Below are 19,429 nucleotides of genomic sequence, written 5' to 3'. Positions count from 1 at the left end.
CAGATTATTTTTAAAGGTTAGGGTATGTTAACACTGTTGTAATTATCACTTTTGAACCTGAACCTGACTTTTTCAAGAATAGCATATAAAATTTTTATCTTGCAGTTCCACCTGACCTCTGTCTCTTGGGCTGTATCTTTTTCTTTGTGGGTTATGAAAATGAACCAGAGCTAAATAACTGGAAGACCTTAGTTCGAAGAAGTGGTGGTGAGGTTGAAGAAACATATGTTCATCGTGTTACACATGTAATATGTGATACACAAAAGAACTCATTTGTACAGCAGGTAAGAAAGAAAACTTACGTTATATCTCTAAAATTTGCTTCTATGTTTCATTTGTAGCCCAGTGAATTGGTCAAATATAATAGAATGAATTTTTAAAAATATATGCTCTGTTAATTACTATCTCTGAATGACATGACATAATCAGGACCCACATACACTCCGCACACATAAATTAGACATTTGTTATTGCAAAAGAATATTACCGAACCCATACACATTTTGTGTTTGATTTCTACAATATATCTTGCTCAAGTTTTTATTGTGCAGAATTTGTTGAGAGCTTATGCCACTTAAGCTCTAGGGTTCAAATCACAATGTAGGCTGTGGTAACTAATATTTGCATGATAACGTGATGTTTTTGAAACATTTCATGGAGGCTATAACAATCCAGCTTTTTGACAAAATGGTAGCAAATGGTATAAAATGGGCAGCCCAGAGCACTTATACTAATTGATCATCACTGGGTGAAATGAAAGCAACTGAAAGTAATTCCTGAAATTTTAAAACTGTTTGCAAAACCAGGATTGTAATGCAGTTACTTGCCTTACATTGAAATGTGTTTACCAGCCATTTTATTTGATCTTGCATCACTGACTGACTCAATATCAATAAACCACAGATTTTTCTCCATATTAGCCATTTCTTGTAGAAAAGTTAGCCTGTAAAAAAGCCCTCTGTTAGTGCAATCAGTACCACATTGCTTGTGAAAGATAAGTATTTGTATCCAGGTTTTAGCTTGTCACTTATGATCAACACCGCATACTATATTTTACAGAGTATATGATGCACATTAATTTTTTAAGCAAATTTTTTAAATAACATTTTTACCATTTTTATTATTAGATTGTAAAGCCAGACTAGAAAACAATTGTTAGTGTATAAAACCAAAATAACCCTAAAAATCCCTAAAAATTGTCACCTCAACTTTCTTCTTCTTCCTCTTCCTCTCTTCAGTGTTGTCCTCTTCATATGTAAGATGATCTTCACTGCCATCGAGAGCATTACTAATGCTACACGTCTTGAAAGATTTAACAATAATGTCTGCTCTCACTCTAGACCACGGCTGTTTTATCCACTGACACACTTGTCTGTGGGTCATTTTAAAGCTCCCTTTGATGTGAATTGATGTTGGGTTTCACCCATCTACCATCATCCATTTGTTCCATTCCTCTCTCATATACAGTTTAAATGGTTTATTTATTGAGACGTCAAGAGGTTGCAATTGTGAAGTAAGTCTTCCTGGAATAACAGCAAGCTCTGTATTTCCCAGTCTCAATTTGTCTTTCACAGACTTTTTCAAGTGATTACCAAACTGATCTAGCATGAGAAGAGACATCTTCTTCAATAAAGCACCTTTCCTTCTCTCCTATACGCTGTTAAGCCATAATTTCATATCATACTCACCCATCCAACTCTTACGTGACTACAACACCTGGCTATATTTCAGATGGTATTGGCATTGTTTTGCACTTGAAAATTATCATTGGATTAAGTTCAATGCTGTCAGCTTAACATGAAAAGACAACAGCATTTTTTCATGTCCACCATTTTTTGTTTTTTAGTTACAATTGTAGCCCCTTTCATAGCAACAGTTCAGTTACTTGACACATCAGATGTCAGAGGAGTTTCATCCATATTTGCTATTTGGCTTAGTTCCACACTGGTTTCTTTCAACGTTGAATAATAAAGTGATGGAAAGATGATATTCTCGCTTCATACTCGTGCAACATTTTCTGTGAAAGACAAATTGAGACTGGAAAATATCGAGCTTGCTCTTATTCCGAGTAGACATACTTCACAATTGCAACAATTAACAGGAAAGGGAGGTAATGACAGTGGCACATAAAGTGCCCTCCGCCACACACCATTGGGTGGAATGCGGAGTATAAATGTAGATGTAGATGAACGGCCATGATGCTTCCTAAACTTGTAGTACCAACCAACCTCACGCTTAAAGTCTGTTTACTTGCACTGCAGTGCTTGCGTATGAGCGTGTATTTGGATCCACTTCAGTACATCGTCTAGTTCTGGCCATTTTACATTAAGTCTTCTGTTTGCAGATTTAGTTTTCCTCTTGTTTTTTAGTTTTTATTTACTATCCTGTCAGTCACGAATGGATTTTTCTGTTGGTGGAGGGCCAAAATACCACTCAGCTGCTCTGTTCCCATGTTGTTCAGCGTATACTATTGCTTTCAATTTATAGTCTACATCATATGAATATTTTTTATTTTATCCATTACAAAATAGTTACTAATAAAAATATTCTACTGTTACTGATAACACAAATCACTTTCAGTTCAAGTTCACCGGCACTGTAGACTGCAATGACTCATCATAGACTAGACAGTGTTCTGGATGTGCGATGCTGGTGTGTGAAGGAGACAAGTGTTAGCAACCTTGTGAATCCCCACCCCACAACTCAACGTTTGTTGCATCGGTGCACTGCTGCTAGTTGAATCTGATGTTACCAGGTAGAGGCAGGTTTCCCGTGGCATCAAATATATGGCCATTTTCAAGACTATCAGGAATTTTAAATCAAACACTGGACATTTTTATATTAATTTCAGATATAGGATGCACCTGAATTTTGGAGGCAGGTGTCTTACAGTCTGAAAAGTAGGGTATACTGTGCAAAAGAGTGGAAGAACTGATGACCACACTACATAAAGGATGACTGGATATATTTGCAAACAATGCAGGGGCAGCAAAGAACTCAGTCTGTGTGTGGTGCTTGTGCATGTGTGCGAATTTCTCTCACCTATTTGCGCACTTACCCCTCCACCATGCCATGCTGTCTGAAGGGGGAAGGGGTGAAACTGTGAAAGCGCCACATGTGACATGCAGTTCTGTTTCATATTTCTCAGCAGTGTTGGTCACAAGCAAATCAATTTTTTGGTATTATTTTTGCCATACTGAGGACATAATAAAATTCATATCTGGTACAAAGTGCTGGCATTCAGACAGTTTCACAGAATTTCATCACCCAAGTTGCCATGTAATTGTGACTTATGTTGTTCCATAATCGAAAAAATCTTTTCATGCAAATATGTTGGTGAAAACTGATATAATTAGAGACTGGATTATATACATTTCCATATTTGGCTACTTTTCACAGGTTATTGCATGTTTTAACTGAAATCTAGTGACAATGTGTAATTTTGCCCTATATTTACAATATTTTAAAGATTTAGATGGGCGGTCTCTAGCTCGATCTAGTTTTGATGTCTCATAGATTGACCATGATGAACCGCGTGCAATCGCTAACCGAGAGGCCACTGCCTAGTGAAAACATTACAGAAGAAGAAAAGGAATAGGCACACAGAGCCAGTGCTCCTGTGCCCGCTCCCCCGGTGAATCCCCTCCACTGTCATACCATATGCGTCGGCAACAATTAAAATAAACTACGCAAGCTTTTAGTCGCACGTCCATTGTTTCAGTTTAGCTTTCTGTTTACTTGTACGCAGTTGAACGTGTTTACGACATGTAGTAGTGTGTAACATGTCATGCGCTATGCTGCCCGAAAAAAGAAATGATGTTTGTGGATAGCTGACCATCCTGGAACATTTACATATGACGGAACTGTTTTACATTATCGAGTTTGCAAGAAAAACTTTTCGTGCAAAAAAAAAAGTTTCGTATAGACCAGCATGTCAAGACAAGTCTTCATATACAGGAAAAACACAGACGAAAGGACCGCAACAACAACTTCTGACAACAGCAAGTTGCAATAGGAGGGATTTGTCCCAAGGTAACATAACAGTTGGTTTAACATGGATCTATATGAAGCATTCATTGCAAGCAATATTCGTCTTCACAAACTTACAAACCCTATCGTCAAAGGCTTTCTGCGCACATATTGCTTAATTCAAAATATATCAGATGAATCAACATTGTGTAAAAATGACGTACCGACAATTTATGTAAATGTTCTTTTAAAAAAAAAAAAAAAACGCAATGAACTCAAGGACAGCTTTATCTGGATTTCAGTTGATGAAACCACAGATACTTCTGGCCTTCTCATTGCAAATTTAATTATTGGTGCCTTAAAGAAGAGCCTTCTGCTTCCTATTTAGTGGCCTGGAAAGAACTTGACAGTTAATCATTCTACAGTCACCAGATTTACAAATGGGGATATCAGAAAAATATTTTTAGAACCTTCTGCATATGAAAGGGTGTTTGTGTTTATTTCAGATGCTGCTCCCTATATTTTATCCCAATTTGATTCGTGTGACGTGACGTGCTTTGCTCATGGAGTACATCACCTTGCTGAAGAAGTATGTTCTACGTTTGTGAATGTAAATAAACTGATTTCATCCACAAAGAAAGTGTTTCTAAAGGCTCCTGCTTGCATCAAGACCTACAAAATAAATATGCCAAATGTGCCTTACCTCCCAAACCAGTGGTAACTCCTTGGGGTATGTGGGTCAAAGCTGTGTTGTTTTACAATGAACATTTCGAGACCATTAGAGGGGTAGTAAATGACTTCGATAGTACAGAGGCTTTGGCAGTTTGCCAGTGCAAGGAAGTTTTTAATGATTCAGATATCAAAAAAGACATTACTGTGATTAGCACTCATATTTTCCCATTTACCTGCAAGTATTAAAAAGCTTGAAAGTCGAGATTTGGATTTAATGAACGTATTCAGTTAATGAATAAAATTATGCTAGTGAACTACTCATTGGCAGAGGTATTCCCAAGAAAACTTAATCAAAAGTTTGAAAACATTTTAAACAGTAACCAAGGCTTTAAACCGTTGTGCTAAATTAATAGTTTTATTAATGGGAGGGGTGAACTATTGCCAGAAACAGTAAGTGACAACGTAGCACCCAAATTCAAATATTGCCCAGTTACCTCAGTTGATGTAGAATGGTCCTTTTCTGCTTATAAAAATGTTTTGAGTGACTGAAGACGCAATCTTATTATCAAACATTTGGAACAGTACTTGGTCATTTATGTTTACAATAGTAGAAAAATGTAAAATAAATTGTAAATGATGATTTGGTCCAGTAGTATTAATTAAAAGTTAATGCTGTTCAAAAAATTCATGATTTTATATTGTTCTTTTTTAATTAAAATATTATCGAGTTTTTGAGCGTGCCCCTCTGCGTGTGAGATATCTCAAAGTTGGTCATGTACATATCGAATTTTTCGCTATGAATCACTCGCATTGCCTCTACTTTTTACCGACAACAATAGCAAAGAAGGAGTAGTCCTTGAAACACAGTGTGCGTCCCTATTTTGAAAATTTTTAGAAAATAATCCCAGGAAGGCCCCCTTCCTAACCTCTACCAGAAAGTATTCAAAAAGTAAATTTAGCATTCTAAATGTACCAATTTTTTGCATGGCTGGCACTCTCCCTCATAATTGATATGCACAGGTGCGATTTTGAGATATAATGCATGCAGTAAATACCATGTTCTTTTATTATTTGATCTTGATATTTCAACAGTTTTCATGCATATTTTAAGGTTTTTATGATGCATACAATCCGGTTTTTATATATCATCTTTGCAATCTCACAGTCTCAGTACAGAGACATAGAAATTCAGCCTCAGGAAAACAATGTTGAATACCTGGACAGTTTTAACTTAAAAAGAGTTTTCTATTTAAGAAGAAATTACATTGAAAATCAACCCCGGTCACACTGCAGATGCACAGGGATGCTTTCAGCTGAAATGGTAAACAGACTCGAAAACAGCTCAAAAACAGATGTGAGTATGGCAGTGTCCTCAAATGTTTAGAAAGCTGTTGATCTAATTCTTTCAACGCCACAGTATATAGTGCGGAATTCGTGTTTTGTTTGAAACCAATGAGCTTAGGGGAGCGGACTGATTCTTATCAGAAGATATATGTTCCACATTGCAGTTTTCTTTTTAAATGCATCGACTTTTGCGAATAGTCACTGGTCTTGTGAGCTTCATGTATACCATGAATGAATAGTGAAGTTTTAGCAGTATCCGTGTTGTAGACTTAAGCAGTTTCAGTAGGGAGTTGTTTACTACCCACGGAATGCACCTAAACAGGTCAGGAAAAAAGTATTAGGTCCCCTTCTCAGCCTAGAAATTTTGGAAAAACTATGCTCTACAAAAGGTAGTGCATATAGACAGACCACATTAAATGAATGGTTTCCGAAATAACAGGTCAAGAAAGCATCCCTGAGCTCACTGACTCAGACTTCATTTTTAAATAAAATGTTTTAACTAGCACTGGAAAGCACCACCTGGCAATCATCCACCAGAATATCACAGGCTTATGTAATAAACTAAATGAACTCTCTGTCAGTGTGGAAGACAATGGAAGTACAGATCTCTTATGTACTGTGCTTCACTGAGTATCAAGGCTTCTCAGGAATGGAAAGACTTGTAGTACCTAAAAACAATCTTATTCTTTATACTACAGAAAACAAAGAAAAGGAGATGGTATTGCTATTTTCATAAAGAACTGTATCAATTATAAAGGAATTGATGTAAATGATTTTTGTTTAGAGCAGAATTTTGAAGCACATGCCATTGAGTATTCTGTAAGTCTACCCTCTTAATTGTAGCAATATATAGGACACCCTCAGGCAATCTGGACCTCTTTTTGAAGCAGCTTGACTGATTCTTACTTCATCTATTTTATTCTAAAAGAGGCGTCATAGTACTTGGAGATTTCAGTATCAGCTTCTTCACTCACTGTAATGGGAAGTCATATCTGGAAAATTTGATGTACATCTACAACCTTGTCCCAGTGGTCAGTTTTCCCGCCAGTGTAACTTTTAATTCAAGAACCCTAATTGGCAATTTATTTGTAGACCAAGGGACTCTGGGCAGTATCACCATTTGTAAAATACTGAAAGGCCTCTCTGATCGTGATGGTCGGTGAGTTACGATTCATAATATGATTACTTGCTAGAATAAAACTGAGCCCCAGTGGAACATAGCCAGGCTCATAAATGATGAAACAGTTAAGGCCTTTAAGTCATGCCTCAAAAATGTAGATTGGAATCACATGTACTATTAAACAAATGTCAGTTCCAAATCCAATTGTTTAGCAATGAAAGTGTGTCATTATTTAAAATTTCCTTCCCAAAAAAGGTTTACAAGAATAAACCCAAAGATATCAAAAGAAAATCATGGATCACCAAGGGATAAGAATACCCTGCAACCCTGGAAACACAAATGTGAATTGTACATCACAGCAAAACATTCATGAAGTCTTCCCAAAGAATTCATTGTAAAAAGTACTATAAAATAATAAGCAAAGTAATGAAATGCCCAAAAGTTCATATTTTAACACCAAATTCAACCAATCTGTAATAAAAACAAAACAATCTGAGGCATAATCAGGAATGAGACAGGTGTCAACAGTGCTAATAAACGTGTAGACTTCATTTAAATATTGACAATAAACATATAAGCCTTCAAGAGAGAGTTGCAAAAACCTTCAGTGTGCACTTCATAATTGCTGCGGTGCAAATAGGCTGCAATGGTCTTTTAGAAAGTGCTGTGGACATATTGAAACACCACATCCGAATTCAGTAAATGAAGTAAGTGTATCCCCCAGACTCAGAAATGAGTAAAGAATTCCATTGAATCACTAAAAAGCAAAGGATCATCAGGTGTAAATAATATTTCCAGTAAATTACTAAAAGCCTGCTGTGATCAACTATCCAAAGCTTTATGTGAATATGGCGTCGAAAAGAACAGACACCATTGGTGATCTTGCAGCTCTCAAAGAATGAAATTACTGTGAAATCCAGACATTTGTAGCTAATCCTTAAGAGTTTGAGTAATGTGAGTGCATCTGCACTACAAATATAGTGGGTGGACAATAAACTGGAAATGTGGGTCTCACGGGGAGAGTGCCAGAGACAAGTCCCTCTAGTCGCACTATCCTCTGTGTCCTCGGTGGCTCAGTCAGGTAGAGCATCTGCCATGTAAGCCGGAGATCCCGGGTCCAAGTCTCGGTTGGGGCACACATTTTCAACTTTCCCCGTTGATATTTATCAACGCCTGTAAACAGCTTCAAAGGTCTGGATTTGACTGTAATTTCATTATCCAAAGCTTTAGCCCACACATTTAATGCCTCTACATATCAGAGTGTCTTCCCAGATGGAGTGAAGCTTGCTGTAATGAAGCCACTCCACAAAAAGCGAGACACAACACATGTCACTAACTATCGTCCCATCTCTCCTTTGACCACTTTTGCAAAAAGTCCTCGAAAAATTACTGCATTCCAGAATTGTGAGGCACCTCGAAAATTTTAACATCAGTGATAGTTTGGTTTCCAAAAAGCTATGTCCACTACTGAAGCAATATTTTCATTCACAAATGACATTTTGGAATCCATTAATATAAAAATGAAGTCAGTTGGGATCTTTTGTGTTCTCTCTAAGGCTTTCAACTATGTGGATCAAAAAATACTTGTCTGACTATGTGGATCAAAAAATACTTGGCAACAAAGCAAGCCACAATGGCGTCAGAAGGCAGTGGGAAACTGGTTACAGTCTTACCTAAATGATAGGAAGAAGAAGGTAGCTCTTCGTGAGACCAGCATAGCAGAGGAGGAGGTGGAGTCAGACTGGGGCACTGTACTCCATGGAGTCCCTCAGGGATTTGTCCCCAGTCCTCTGCTGTTTTTGATTCGCATAAATGACTTACTTTTGTCATGCAAAACATGCGAGCTCCACTGGTTCAGAATAAACTCACTAACATTAAATCAGAGCAAAACCAGTTACCTCCACTTCAACTTTGCTCACAAAGTCCCACTAGAGATTCCTGTTTTACATGGCAGTCAGCAAATGCAAAGAGTGCATTGCACCAATTTCTTAGATCTCCTCATATAGTCAGCTGGGAACATCATATCCTCCAAATCCAAAAATGTTTCTTCTCCACTACTTTTGCCATTAGGACAGTCTCACAAATTGGAGTGTCACAAAATCTTCACAATAATGTGCAGAGTACAATGGAGAACCTTGTGCCGTAATCTGTTCAAGAAGCTTGAGATACTTACTACAGTGTCCCAATTTATTTACTCAATTATGAGTTCCATGGTTGGCAGTCCTGCCCACTATGAAACCAATGAAAGGTTCCATGGCACAACACAAGGAGGAAGGTAACCTCCATTGTGAACTAAAATATCTAACTCGGGTGCAGAAAAGTGTACAGTACTCCAGTATTAAAATTTTTAATTCACTGCCAAACTCTATCAAACACCTACATAGTAACAAAGCATTACTTAAAAATAAATTAATTATACATTTACCTGAAGAAGCCTTTCGTTCATTTTCGATAGAGAAGAGAGAGAGAGAGAGTGGTGTGTGTGTGTGTGTGTGTGTGTGTGTGTGTGTGTGTGTGTGTGTGTGTGTGTATCACTGCATGTTTTTTAGGTTTTAAACAACACAACATGTGTTAATCCATGTCTTTATCACTTTTTTTATGTTGTAGTTTTATATTATGTACTTTCCATGCAATTGGTTTGGTAAAAAGACTATTATATCCTGTGTCTGTTTTTGGAAAATAACTAGTATGTTCTGTGAAAATACATTTGTGTATTCTTTAAGTCGTTCCACATCCTAGCATCTCACATGCATTAAAGGATCCAAGAAATATGTATATAAATAAATAAATAAAAATAAACAGTACTTGCACAATGAGTCTGCCAAACTGAAGAAAGTCCTGCCAATCAAAATTAGCCAAGCCAAATGGTGGAAGAAGTGTCACATCACATTGATAAATGAAATGTTGCACTATACCAAGGAGGACTGACCAAAGCCAAGATGTATCAAGTAGTGCCTGCTCGATAGCAGCAAATTGTACACACATGAAGTTTTGTGTGTTGTAGTTGACCGTCATCTACTTCAATGTACTAGAAAATCTACCTAGAAGAGTAGAAGCTGTATTAGCTTTGAATAATGAACCTATTTCATACCACCTTAAGAACTCCAGATAAAGAATTCTATGTAATGTCCAGTTATGAACTTCAACGCAATGTACTTATCTGTTTTTCTTGGACAACCTTACTAATTTCTGCATTGAATCAGTGTGTATTTAAATTCTAATTGGTGCTGTTCATAACTTGATGTGGGCACAAATGAAGTTGTATGTACTTGTGTGTGTGTGTGTGTGTGTGTGTGTATGTGTGTGTGTGTGTGTGTGTGAGAGAGAGAGAGAGAGAGGAGAGAGATCATAAATTGTGCTTCTGTTTTGGAATCTTACAGTTAACTTTCATTCACTTTAGGCCTTGAGAGATAGTAAACGATGTGTCACACCATACTGGCTCAGTGATGCCCTGGAGAAACAACAGGTAGTGCCACCATCATTGGCAGTTCATTTTCCACGCCCTTACAAGTATGTATGATATTTTACCATCTTAAAAATAAATTGTATTCCAGAGGTGTTTGCCTGTTGTGTAGTTGGTAAGTTTTCTTTTAAGTGGAGGGTGAGTTATTTTAAATAGACGCAAAAATGAAATGAAAGTAGTACATTTAGGATGCAGCAAGCTGAGATTTTGAGAAGGGATTATGGGTAGCATTAATTATTCATACGGGTTAAATTTTAGTATATGTGGGTTCTGTTATGGATGACAATAATCTGTGATTGATAACACAAAATTTATGGAATGTAGAAGTAATACTTAATATTTGTGCTACTTTTATGTTACGAACACATAAGTTGCTAGCATCTTCAATTTTTGTGGAACTGTTGTGCAGGTGTAATCATGGGTAACTGATACTCTATACATCTTAATAAATTTTCATTGGTATTTCGGAATTGTTATTAAATAAAGACTGTAAAGACATTATAAGTTAACTGTGAAGTGTTATTTATTAATAAATGAACTAACAAACAGTCATGTAGTATAATAATTATCATTTTCAGTGACGCATAGCTCATCATTCTTCTGTGTGTGGAATTCAAAGGAAGTCCTAAAGCAAAAGTGTTGTGTTACGTTATTATGTGGGAATGAAACTACAGACAGCATTCCACTCTATGCAATTTTAATTACATTAGCACCCATCACAGCTCTAAAACTATCACAGCCAATCTACTCTTGTAGTTGTAGTAATTCCTCCACTGTCTAGGAAAAAATGGCAGAGAAACTGCACATTTGCAGATTTGACAAATATATGGACTAGCTGAGTACCTGGCATTACCCAGATATGTGCTTATTGCAGGCTCCTGTTGGTCCCCCTTTGCCTCTCCCCCCTTGTCCAACTGTTCCCACCCCCACCTCCAACCCCCACTTTCTATTCGTCTTCTTCTGCCCTTCTCTCTGTAAATCTCCTCCTCCCCCCTCTCTGTCCATCTCCTCTTTCTCTGTTCACCTCCTTCTCCCTCCTACATGTGTCAATCTGTCCCTTCCCCCTTCACCGAGCGAGGTGGCGCAGTGGTTAGACACTGGACTCGCATTCGGGAGGACGACGGTTCAATCCCGCGTCCGGCCATCCTGATTTAGGTTTTCCGTGATTTCCCTAAATCACTCCAGGCAAATGCCGGGATGGTTCCTCTGAAAGGGCACGGCCGACTTCCTTCCCCATCCTTCCCTAATCCGATGAGACCGATGACCACGCTGTCTGGTCTCCTTCCCCAAACCAACCAACCAACCAACCTTCCCCCTTCTCTGTCCATCTCCTCCACCCCACCTTTTCTCTCCTTCAGTAGGTTATCACCCTCACCCCAGTACAAGGCTCATTGTTCCTTATCCCCACAGTATTTCTTTCCAGATAGTAAGTAATGCGTGTACCAGGTTTTGTTGAAATCAATCCAGGGGTTTAGGAGATGCTTTTATATCCAGCTTTGCTAGATATTGCATATGTTATTTACGTTTCACATACAATTAACATGTTTATACATATTTCACCTTTATCTGTAGTGAATTTTGCCCTGCCATTCCGTTTTCTCACAGTTCAATCTTTGCGACATAGTGTCTTCTGATCTACGTGTAGTGCAATGACAAATCTGCAATACGTTCAGTAGTATATGTGAATACTGTCTGCAAAATGTGTGTGAATACAGTTAGTTGTAAAGAAGTAATAAATTAAAACATTGTTCCCGATGCAGTATTTTTACTGCATGAACAGCAAAAAAGTAGTGAGCAAAATTTTTTCCTTTCATCATTTTATGAGTGTTCTAGGCAAGAAAAAGTTTCGTAAAGGTTTTATCAAACAATAGAAACTGCAGGTTGGAGTGCCAACAATGGAAGCAAAAGATCGATTGCTACTTACTGTAAAGAAGATACATGAAGTTGCAGACACGTACAACTAAAAACACACATTAGCTATCAGTTGCAGCCTTCAACAGAAAAGCACACACACACACACACACACACACACACACACACACACATGTTCATTAACACAAGTAAACACACCTCATGCACACGTGATCGCCATCCTGACAGCTCGGACAGGAATGCCATAAAGATTTGAATTTGAGTGTAAATTTGGTTGTAAGTCGCTAAGTACTCTCATTGTCCGATACTGGATGAATCAAGTCAGGATATTCGCATGTCATGGGGTACATTTCTTTTACACTCCCACCCCTTTAAAAAGTAGGTGGTTTCTACCCCCATAGCAAGTATTTCCAGGTAGTAAGTGATATGTGTACCAAGTTTGGTTGAAATGTGGCCAGTGGTTTAGTATATGTGGAACATACACACATGCATTTTTATAGTATGTATGGATGCAAGAGAGTCCCAAAGCATTCTTGACAGCACAATAAATGGTTGGATCTGGAATTTGAGTTACTCAGCAAGTTACAGAGGGCCCAATCTCATTATACCATGTACAGTATAAATCATAAAAGTATGGAACACTGGTAGTTGCGAGTGAGATTGAACAAGTTAGGATTTTTTGACACTTGGTATAAGGACACATTCTTTAAAAACACATGAGGAAACCTATGAAGTCTGTTTTGTAGAATTACAAATGAAGAAAGACAAGGTGAAAGCTAAGCTAGAACAGTGATAAAAGATATAACATTATTGGTGAATCCACTTATGTTTAGGTTGCTCAGTGGTATTTTTTTCAGTACCTAGTATTCATTATCAAGTAAGGTGGTGCTGTGGCTAGAACATTTGGATCGTTTTCAGGAGGAGTGATATTCAAATGCCCGGAGGAGTGATATTCAAATGCCCGTACAGTAATCCCAACTGGGTTTTTGCAGTTTTCTTAGTTCTCTAAATGACATGGCCAATTTCCTTGTCACTCCTTGTCCATTTTGAACTTCTAACGGCATCATTGCTCTCTGAAAATCGTAGTATTCTCTCATTTTAATATATTTGAATTTCAGGTATCATATGCATTCACTGAGGAAAAGGGTCTATTAGGTGAATAAATTGGTAATTTCTACCGCTTCATTGCCAGTAATAAACTGAATTTTATCGTGAGCCTTGTTACAGTTCAGTTTCCTCGCATCATCTTCCTCTGTACAGTATTTGATGAAAACAACCTAGATGCTCGAGCTCATCAGTAATCGGGTAATAGATCTGACTGCTGTAATTCAGTTAAAATAACTCTGCCATTGACATTCCAACAAGATCAGTGGTTGGGGCCACCCACCAGTCAATCATGTTCTTTCTCAAGTGCTGCATGCTCGCAGTTATTTTATAGGTACATGGAATCTGTCAATTGCAAAGTCCCAAAGTTATTTTATTCCAGCTGTAGCAGAATTTTAAGTCTGCCAATCTGCATGCCCTATCAACCCTGTAGGCTGCTGGAATTTAAAAATAGAAGAAATTATTTATTTTTCAGCGTCCTTTTACTGTATGGTCTAATGGTAAATTAAACGCAGTATAAAAGTTTTAAGTCCAAATACAGCTACCTGGAGCCATGCTGGACTTTCCATATCGGTGGTCTCAGTGTGTATTACTTTGATTATATAAAGTGTTGTGTGATATTCTCCAGAAAGTATCAACAGTAAACTATGTGACTACCATGTGGTCCAGGTTGGCGTATCGAAAGTTCTGGAAAGAATAGATAGCTACTCTCTGAGGCACAGACAGGCACAGCAGAAAGACTGTTGTACACTAAGCTCTTGACCAAAGCCTTCTTCAAAAAAGAAAGGAACACACTCACATACACACACCTCACACATACATGACTGATATCTGTGGCCACTCTGACTAAGCTACAACTATTGCGTTGAACAAAAGCAGCAATACAGAATGGGAAGGGAAAGGGAAGGGGGCTGGGTTGGAGAGGAGCAGTGTCTGGCAGAGCGTGCAGGGAGTAGAAGGCGGCAGGACAAGGCTGCCAGGCACATGCGAGGAGGGGCTGAAAAGGGGAGGTGCAGAGAGGTGGAAAGACTGGTGTGTGTGTGTGTGTGTGTGTGTGTGTGTGTGTGTGTGTGTGTGTGCAGAGAGCGGCCCATAGTGAGAGCGAGGGGATGTGAATTGGGAAGAGTTTATAGGAAAGAAAGGATGGTAACTGTTGGGTGGACGGTATGGGGACAGTAGGTTAAGGCAGGGATAGTTTCAGGGGTGGAGAATGTGTTGTATGGGTTAACACCAATCTGCACAGTCCGGAAAAGTTGGTGGTGGAGGTGAGGGTAAATCTGTTTCCTGTGCCATATCTTCATACACACCCCAATCCTCCCAACACTCCCAAGAATCAGCTACAGAGGAACGCCCACTTTGTCACTCAGTACCACCCTGGACTGAAACAACTGACCGACATCCTTTGTCAGGGCTTTGATTATTTACCATGCTGCCCTAAAATGAGGGACATCCTACCTAAGTTCCTTCCCACCCCTCCTAAAGTGGTGTTTCATTGCCCATCCATCCTCCACAACACTTACGTCTACATACATTCTCTGCAATCCACCACATGGTGCAAGTTACCATGTGGTGCATGATACTGTTAGTAATTTCCTTTGCTCTGTTCCAATCACAAATAGAGTGAGGGAAAAACAACTATTACATGCCAATGTATGAGCCCTAATTTCTGTTATTTTCGTGGTCCTTACGCAAAATGTAGTCTTGGAACTGTTGGTACACCTCCTGTCACTTGGTCCTGGTCTTTGAATGTATTAATCACCTACTTCACAAGAGTACTTTCTAAAACCGCACTGTAAAGGAGAGATTTATTCTGTCTGACATTTTCCCACTACGCCTAGAGCAGCGTTTTCTTGTTCTCTGAATCTTCACAATATTCTTGTCAGACCCCATGATCCTTCTGCATCCATTTCCCTACCCTATGGCTCTTACCTCTGTGACCATCCCCGCTGTAAGGTTTGCCGTATGCACCTCCCTATCACCACCTATACCAGTCTTGTAACTGGCGAAACATATGCACATCACAGGAAGAGCCACCTCAGAAATGACATGTTAAATACCAGCTGTTATGTAAACACGCTTGGCCGCTCATATCACCATGACTAACACCAAGTTATAAGTTAAAATTAATATGCATAGGAAGAGGGTGTGTACAGGCAATGTGGAATATCCCGTTGCAAAACATGCTGCTCTACATGATAGTTGTGACCTTGGTGCCTGTGTCACCACACGTGCCATCTGGATTCTTCACCAAGACACCAGTTCCTTGGAACTCCGCGAGTGGAAACTGGCATCACCATATGCCCTTCCTTGCCACCCACTTGACCTAAATTTATGTTAATTTCTTTGGAATTGGCATTTCTTAACAGTAAGTATTCCTTTCTTCCCACCTTTTTAGTTCTCTTTATCTTTCATTTTCTGACGTGTCTTATTTTTTCCTGCCTCCCCCACCTCTACCACGTACAGTTCACTTGGCTTTCCACTCTTATCAACTCGTGCACTATATTTTGGCAGTAATCTGTGTTGGACATTAGCCTGTCTTACTCGGAATCAGTATATTAGAACAAACTGTTGTGGCACTAGCCACTAATCCCTGTTTTCAAGCATATTGTGTGTACATTGCTCAGAAGTGTTCCTTTGTTAGGAATGTCTTAGAAAATGTAGAGTAATACTTCACAACACTTTTTTGTTTACCTACTTTGTGCCAGGAAGTAAACTGTAGTTTAAAGTGGAATACTTCTGTAGGATACATCAGTGTTAGACTTAAAACCATGTATGTCTTAAATTTTTTGTTTAATATCAAGTAAATGCAGAGGAGCATAATATTTAGTAAAATAAGCAGTGTGTCACTGACAAGTCACCAATATCTTGACCTCACAACTGTAAATTTGTCTAGAGACAACAAAAAAATCAAATCAAATAATTGAAATGTGAATTCATGCCTCATTAATACCTTACCTTGTTGTAGGGTTGACGAAAAACCTTGCAATAATCACATAATATCATATTCTGGTTTTGAGAAAGAAGAGAGAAGAATGGTCCATTTCATGATTGTTGAAATTGGTGCTAAACCTACTGCCTATTTCTCAAGAGAAAATCACATTCTAGTCTGTAGAAGGTAAGTTAGTTTTTTCCTTCATTATCTACCATTCAGAAAGCTAAATTGATCAAGCAAGAAATTAGTATTAATCAGCAGAAAAAAGCTGTTTTTTCTTAAGGGAAATGAGTACCATCTTTAATTTTCCAACAATTGTCAACATTTCTTGGTGTTCTCACCAGCATTGATAAAAGTGCACTTTGGTAGAAAACTGAGACAACTTTTGTCCAAAAATGTCATAAAAACTACTTTCCCATAAAAAAGTACTTTCCTATAAAAATCTGCAGTGGTAAGATGCACTCATATTATTGGAATAACAATAAAACTGCCAGCAAAAATTACTCCTGTAGTAAGCTTTCACGGACTTAAAAAAAAAAAAAAAAAAGGAGGGGGCGATTCTAATCTTGCTACAATTATGAAGTCATTGTAAGACTGAAATAAGTTCATTAGCTGTAAAGTTGGTATGAGCTGAGCATTGCATGCTGTTAACAAAATTCTGAATTCTCAGGGATACATTTGAAAACTTAAATCTTCAGCTCAGTCATTTTCCTCTTCTATTAGCTTTCAGAATTGAGTTTTGCCAGGACATCCACCAGAAGCACATTATGCTCACACCAGAAGCCTGTCCCTGTCTTTTTTAACACAGGTGGTTTCTTCTTTAAGCTTTTTAGTGGGTATTCAAATGGTGTTGTTTGGTAGTCTCCCTTCTGAACTCCTGCACATTGCAGTGACACATCATCACATCTTTTTGACAGTGCTGTCCAGGAAACTATCATCTCCTCCATCTTATTATCCCAGTGAGTCCTGACAGGCTTTGATTTGATAGTGTTAATGGCATTGACTGGTGCACTTGTTAGTGATGATTATTTCAGCGCCAGGCCAGGCACACCTTCTTAGTAATGAGACTTTTCTCTGGCTGCTGGTGGGCATGTGGCAGCAGCTGTGAGGCTCCACTGTGGCCGTTGGTGGCCTCATGGCAGTCATTGTGTTAATGTCTTTGACTTTGTCACTGACCTTCTGCATTTGTGGTCAGCTAGGGCTATTAATATAGTCTCCAGTTTGGTAAGACAGTGGTTTCTATTTTGCAACCAATTGGATGTTACTTTCCAAATATCCCTCATAGTAACACTTGCAAAAGAAAACTGCTACTCAAGATTTTAGGACACATTCATCTTCAGGGGCATAAGGATGAGAAAAGTGGAAAGAACGAGCTAATTCTGAGACCAGGTATTGATTGGCATGGATTCGGAATGGCCCCCATTCTTTCAATCATGGCCCATTCTCTCATCTGCTTTTTCTCTGCCATTTAGCACCTGTAGTTAGGAACTTTTCTTGCCTAAGTTCTCTCTAATCCAGTTATTCTTGCTTGATTTAAGAATTATGTAGTCTGTTAAACACCCTGCTTCTCCATTCCTGTCCCCCTCCGTGAACTCCAATCCAACATTTTTATCTGCCCGATATTTGCCTTTATGTTCTTTGAAGAAGGAAATCAAGATTCTAAAACCTTGTAACTCGCAAATTTTTTGTAAACTGTTCATATTAATTTCCATCGTTGATAATGTCTGTTTTCTCTGCTTTTTTTCTCTGCCTTTTTTTGCTTTGCTTCTATTCTAAATACTTTTGCTTTTGTTTTAAGCTTTTTTACATGGTGCTGCTTAGTTACAAAAATGCACCATTTTATGGATTATTTATAGAGATATTTACATTGATGATAATGGGTTATTTACATATCAGTAATACTGTTATTTGTTTTAGACCAGATGGGCAGAAGTACAAGAAAGCCCGAGAATGGGGCAAACCAGTAGTGAATGTGCAGTGGCTTACAGATATTCTTTTCGGACAATATTCATGCATTCAGCAACCAGATAATCCAAAATATCAGCAGTTTAACCTTGTAAATCCTTTTCGAGTTGAATATGCTTTAATACCAAATCTGATGGGTGAGTCATAGCAGTTAAAAGCGGTAAAAGTATTTCTTCTAGATTTAATTCCCCATTCATTACTACATTGACATAAAAGTTTTTTACTTAGAAGTAATTCATGTTGTTCAGTGTCTGACATTGGAATAGTTTATACAATGCTGTATATCGTAAATTCAGTAAATATGTATTCTTGGCATTTCATAAACATTCAGATTTGTTCAGTGGTTCATATACAGGATATTTCAGATAGAAATGTGTGTGTTTTTTACTATATTCTGACATTAATTTTTAACACTAGCTATGGACACAGTAACTACAGCTTTGAATTCGTAATAAGTTTTTATAAATTAATAATTTGAATGAAATTACTTTTTGAATTAATTTTTTACAATGTTATGCAAAGAATCTAGGAGTATGGGTTTATGTTATGTGTGTATATATGTTATTTTTTGCAATACTATACATATTTGAATTTATCTAAAATTTAGCTGCATGGAAAATGCCAATCAATATAACACAGGAATCATATGACAAATTGCAAAAAAGTCCACCTAGTCAGCGGAGACATAAACGAGCTCGGCTGGACTGTGAAAATTCTGTGATTCCTCCAGTTGAGGAGGAGCCACTGGGTGAGGTAGCAGTTACAAATCCTGATCCACCACCTCCTGACAAGAGGCCACGCTTCATTCTCTCAGGGTTATCTAATGAAAATGAGGTTACGAAGGTTAGTCCACTTTGTTTATCTGCATGTGAAAATGTGCTTTAATTAGCCTTAATAAAATTATCTGTATGTATTTTCTCTTGATTTGAAAGGTCGCCCCCTCTTCTTTCATTGTTTTCAGGAAGGAAGTTAGTCAACCAAATTATGT

General features: G+C 38.0%; 1 protein-coding gene across 5 annotated transcripts in view; it reads left to right on the top strand.

The window, feature by feature from the left end:
• The window catches only part of LOC126418612 (PAX-interacting protein 1-like), a 176,809-nt gene that overhangs the window by 127,987 nt on the left and 29,393 nt on the right, over nt 1-19,429 (top strand). For all 5 annotated transcript variants that reach the window (XM_050085450.1, XM_050085447.1, XM_050085451.1 and 2 more), the window contains exons 15-19: nt 106-284; nt 10,506-10,615; nt 16,510-16,659; nt 18,394-18,578; nt 19,049-19,284. In XM_050085450.1, coding sequence (XP_049941407.1) covers nt 106-284; nt 10,506-10,615; nt 16,510-16,659; nt 18,394-18,578; nt 19,049-19,284 — 860 coding nt within the window. The remainder of the gene's footprint in view (nt 1-105; nt 285-10,505; nt 10,616-16,509; nt 16,660-18,393; nt 18,579-19,048; nt 19,285-19,429) is intronic.

This window comes from Schistocerca serialis, chromosome 9 (genome assembly GCF_023864345.2).
Source record: "Schistocerca serialis cubense isolate TAMUIC-IGC-003099 chromosome 9, iqSchSeri2.2, whole genome shotgun sequence".
In the NCBI taxonomy this organism is placed as follows: Eukaryota; Metazoa; Arthropoda; class Insecta; order Orthoptera; family Acrididae; genus Schistocerca; species Schistocerca serialis.
Note: the sequence above shows the minus strand (reverse complement) of the source record. Positions and strands in the feature narration are given on the sequence as shown.